Source organism: Cricetulus griseus, chromosome X (genome assembly GCF_003668045.3).
Source record: "Cricetulus griseus strain 17A/GY chromosome X, alternate assembly CriGri-PICRH-1.0, whole genome shotgun sequence".
In the NCBI taxonomy this organism is placed as follows: domain Eukaryota; kingdom Metazoa; phylum Chordata; class Mammalia; order Rodentia; family Cricetidae; genus Cricetulus; species Cricetulus griseus.
The window spans coordinates 51,002,687-51,007,849 of record NC_048604.1 but is presented as its reverse complement, the minus strand read 5'-3'; the positions used below and the strand labels follow the sequence as shown (position 1 = coordinate 51,007,849).

General features: G+C 39.9%; 1 protein-coding gene across 1 annotated transcript; it reads left to right on the top strand.

Annotated features, from left to right (window-relative positions):
- The first annotated feature begins 488 nt into the window (after window positions 1-488).
- On the top strand, window positions 489-2,171 carry LOC100762069 (Heterogeneous nuclear ribonucleoprotein D-like). Its single transcript, XM_027432946.1, has one exon. The coding sequence runs from the start codon at window positions 489-491 to the stop codon at window positions 2,169-2,171; it is 1,683 nt and encodes a 560-aa protein (XP_027288747.1).
- The last annotated feature ends 2,992 nt before the right edge of the window (window positions 2,172-5,163 follow it).

Here is a 5,163-nt window from a genome sequence, read left to right as displayed (position 1 = left end):
TACTTTTCCCATCTCAGCCCCCAAATAGTTAACAGTTAATATGAAACTCATCTAAAGGATACAATGAACTGGTATTTCTTGGACATTTAAGACACTTTCCATCTAAACAGGGAGAGGGGGCTTAACAAAAGTTCAAAGAGATATAATCTGAAAAGACAGGAACAAGAATGAAAATTGCTTCCTTTTTTAGTAAACTGTCCTTTTTAATGGGCCTTATGAGCACAAAAACAAAATCTGTAGGCATGTTTACTTATGGTCGAAAAACATCAACACCTTTGCTGTGAAAATCAGGCACTATCCCTGCCCTCCCCCATCCAGTTTAGAACCGGAAGTAGTCGCTGTGTTGACTCTAGTTGCTATGCTTGCTTCTATTTCGTCATTATTTTGTGACAATCCCCCCTACTCCTCAACAGTGGCAATGCTGTCGCCATTTGTGCCTCAGCCGTCTTTCACCAACAGCCAAGTCACCTCCATCCAGCCTATCTACCATGAATACCGCCGGCCTTTCTGTGAGAAAGTACAGTGAAAGAGACCAGTTCCATGCAGGGTTCAGAATCGATGCCACCAAAAATGAACAGGATGCCAGTAAAATGTTCATTGGGGGACTTTCTCCAGAACTGAACAAGCAAGCACTTCTGAAATACTTGTCACATTTCGGTGAGGTAATTGATTTTATCATAAAAATAGACCCAAATACCGGCCTCTCTAGGGGATTTGGATTCGTGCTTTTCAAAGATAGTTCTGCCGTAGAGAAGGTGCTGCAAGTGAAAGACCACAAAGTGGATGGAAAGAAAGTAGAGTTTAGAAGGGCTAAAGCCGTTGAATCTCAATTCCCCATCAAAAAGGTTTTTGTGGGTGGGTTGAACCCTCGAGTTTCTGAAGAAAAAATAAGAGCCTACTTTGGCACATTTGGGCAGATAGAGGCTGTTGTGCTTCCACTGTGTTCAAATACACAAAGGAGAAGAGCTTTTGGCTTTATCAAATACACGGAGGAAACCCCTGCTAGAAAGGTCTTAGAAACCAGGTTCCATTTCATTGGTTCCAGCCGTTGTGAAGTTAAAATGGCACTCCCAAAAGAATATCCTGGAAGACAGAGTAAAATTAAAGCTAAGGCTATGGTTAGTGAAAGAAAAGCTATTCCAGCTGCTGGGTTTGAAAGCCACTGGAGAGGAGAATGCAGCCAAGGCTTCCAATTTATGGCTAACTCAGATGCACAAGAAGACAACCTAGATGCCCAAAGAACTAATCCATATACTTTCAGAGCAAACTCAAATATCACTGTGACCAATGCCAATGGTTTCAGGGATACCCCCAGTGAATTGCAGGCAAATTCCAATACTTTGGGGACAAATTCAAGTGCTTTCATGGCATGCCAGCATGTTTCCAGGCCAATCACAAATACTGTAGGGGTAAGCAACTATGCTCTGGGGTCAAACACAAATGCCGTCTGGGCATATCAGGATGTTCTTGGTTGGGCAAGTCCAAATGCCTTCAGGACAACCCAGTACACTTTGGAACCATACCCAAATCCTTTTGGAGTAAGCCAATATGCTTTGGCATCATATCCAAATGCTTTTGGGATAAGCCAATGTGCTATGGGGGCAACCCCAAATGTATTCTGGACATACCAGTATCCTTTGGGAACGTACCCATATGCTTTTGGGCTAAGCCAGTATGCTTCTGGGACAAGCCCAAATACTTTTGTGACAAGTCAGTATACTCTGAGTGCAAACTCAAATGCCTTCAGGCCAAATTACTATGCCTTTGTGGAAAACCCATATGATTTCTGGACAAGACACTATGCTTTAGCAGCAACCCCATGTGCTTTCAGGGCATGCCCATACGATCTCTGGGCAAACCCACATACTTTTGAGGCAAGTCAGTATGCTGTCGGAGCAACACAAAATGGCTTTGGAGCAAATGGGAACTTCTATGGGACAATTGGAAGTGGCAGAAGCACTGAAGGACTTAATTTCTCTCAAGTACACGGCAATTTCCTGAATGTATGCAATACCCTTCCAGCTTTGCAAGGCTCTAATGGAGATTATTTCTTCCTATACAGCTATAGGGCTTATGACTTGGGATCTGTTCTTAATTACAATGTGCAAATAAATCAGCCCTCTCCCCTTGGTAATGTTTACCAGGGAATTTATTCAGCATTTGAAGCCTAAGGATAATGCCTTTATCCAAGGACCACCTGTTCCAACAATGCAAACTTCAGTGACTTACATGAACTTGTCTAGCAACTGCTTGATTGGACATTGCCACTACTTGCAGCAACTTTTGAAGTACCAAAACATTTTCCATCATCTTTGGGCACTGGAGCTACTAGGAGAAAACAAAGGCTTGAGACTCTCTTGTAGAAGGTTTTCTGAAAAAAATAAACATTTAAAGCATTTAATTTTTAGTGGTTTCTGTTTGAATTGGGGTTTTCTTTGTTGTGGTGAGGGGAAAGAAGGAAGTTATATCATTAAGACCTCCCTCGTGTTTTTCTATGTTGGTGTGTTTGGGATGGAGCTATACATATAATCACTGATCTTTAGATCTTTTTTTATTTTTTAGTTTATCATTATTCTTCTATAGCAATATTTGATCCTTTGAGATGATTGACAACACCATTCTTCATTCCTCATTCACAATTCCTCAAGAATATCTATTAACTATATCGGTTACTTTGCTTGTGTCTGGGGTCAAACATCGATTTTTAAAGCAACTTAAGAGAGGAAGAGTTTATTTTAGCTCACAGTTTGCAGGAATGAAATCTCTCATGGTTAGGAAGGCATGGATGTGGAAGCAGTTCAATCTGTACATCAACTAGGAAGTAGAGGCCTGGAAGCAGGGGGTGGGCCAAGGGAGACATGGAGAGGAGAAAGGGAGAGGGAGGGAGAAAGGGGGATACAGAGAGGAGGAGGAGGAGGAGGAGGAGGAGGAGGAGGAGGAGGAGGAGGAGGAGAGAAACAGTGAAATAGACAGGGGAGGGGGGAAGAACAGGGAGACAAGAGAGGGAAGGAGAGAGGGATACAGAGAAGGTGGAAGAGAGGAAGAAATAGAGAGAAACCACTGATTCTCAGCTGCCTTTTTACTTTCATTTCAAGACAGAGACTCACTAAGTTTACCCAGGCAGTACTTGAACTCACTGTATTGCAGGGTGACTTTGAACTTGTAATCCTTCTGCTTGAGTATCATTCGGTTTTATTTCTATACATTCAATGATTTCCTTCATGTGTTCATTCTATTAGGACCTCTGACAGTGGAACCAGTATTTATCCCTGGTACACAAATGGAATTTGGGAGCCCATTACCCATGGAGGGATACTCTCTGAGACCAGATACACAGAGGAGGGCCTACCTCCCCCCACAAATGCTGTGACAGACTTTGATGATCCCACATGGAAGGCCTCACCCTCCCTGGGAAGTGGAAGGGGCTGGGAGAGTCATTAGGGGGCATGGGGGATGGGAGGGAGAGGGAACTGGGGCTGATATGTAAAATAAGATTGTTTATAAATTAAATACATTAAAAAAAAAGTTAGAAAGTACATTCATCAGTACAGGTAAACAATCTCAAGAGATTCAAGAAATGGAGTTAAGTAGTAAGAAACATTTACAAAAGATGATTTGAACAGCCATCTAAAACAAACGTTGGCAGGGAGGTTGCTGGAGGAGTGAAGTGGGTGGGCTTTGCTAACAAAGTGGTTGAAAAGGAAGACAACCCTCACTTTAGGAACACACCAGAGATTTTGTGTGTATTGTTTTTAAGCCCTCTGAATGTGGGTGCCCGTTAGGAAGCCAGGGCAGTCAATGTGACCTCTAACAGTGGTAGCAGTGTTTATCCTTGGAGAACAAATGGACTTTGGAAGCCCATTCCCTATGGAGGGATACTATTGAAGCCCAGATACTGGAAGGAGGGCCTGGGCCCTCCCCCAAATGATGTGATGGACTTTGATGGTTTCCCTGTCAAGGGCCTCACTATCCCTGGGGAGTGGGTAGGGGGGTGGGTAGGGGGGTCAGTGGGGAGCATGGGAGGATGGGAGGGCAAGGAAATAGGGGGATTGATATGTAAATAAGAGTGCTTCTAAAATAAAAAATATTTAAAATACAAAAAAATTAAAAGGTAGAAATAAGTTGTACATGTGGATAATAAGGAAAGGAGGTGATAAAAATGTCTTGAGCATTCTTATTAACAGCAACATAATGAATCAGAAATGTGACTAATGTCATTTAAATTTTTCTAGTAAATAAAGTTTTATGGGAAAGCATTTTAATGCCAAGTGATATTCATTTCAACATGTAATCAAGGTAATTACTGAAACTGTTTTCCATCATTCTTGGCATACCCGGTTACTGGAATCCAGTATAGTTTACATTACAGACCCTCAAAGCTCTAATTAGTTTCGTTTCAAAGGTTCAAAATATGTGGCTGCTGTCTGTCTTGTAGAACAGTGCAGACTCAAAACAGACCTACATTATTTATTGTAGTACTATCTTTATGGCATTAAGGAGAATTAAAAAATTAAATGAGAATGATACAGAACATCGAAGACCCAATAAATACCTAATTGCAAGCACCTAGCTCCTCAGTAGCAAGCTGAAATCAATTTCTATCTTCAGATAACTCCTGATCAAAAATGAAAAGGAAGCATAAAACTGAAATTCTGACAATTTTATAATATGGGAATAAATTTTTAAGGAGACACTGAATTTTTCTCAGTACCTATGTATTTATTAGGATATAAATATCCTGAAGGTGAAAAGTAAGCTGCTCTTTGTTTCTGTATTATTCTTATTATCTAGCAATGACTTTTACATGCATTAGGAGCTTAGAATAATTATTAATTATATAAGAATGAAACACACACAAACATATATTATATATATATATATATATATATATATATATATATATATATGTAATATATATTGCAAAACAACTCGAAAGACAAAATATTGTCCTAGAAGCAAATGATAAGGATACTATTTTCAAATTTACCTGAAAAGTTTATTTGAATATTTCAACAAATTTTGTACCATTAGTGGGAGAATTTAAATATAAAACATGTAAGTATACTTTGTTAGAATGTGAAAGCTAAATATGACACTAATATACTATTTTAAAAGCAAAATTACAATATAGAACTAAATACATGTTATATAGAGTCCACCTGC

Excerpts from the sequence above, each read along its gene's own strand:
- LOC100762069 (XM_027432946.1), top strand. The coding sequence starts at position 489 with ATGAATACCGCCGGCCTTTCTGTGAGAAAGTACAGTGAAAGAGACCAG.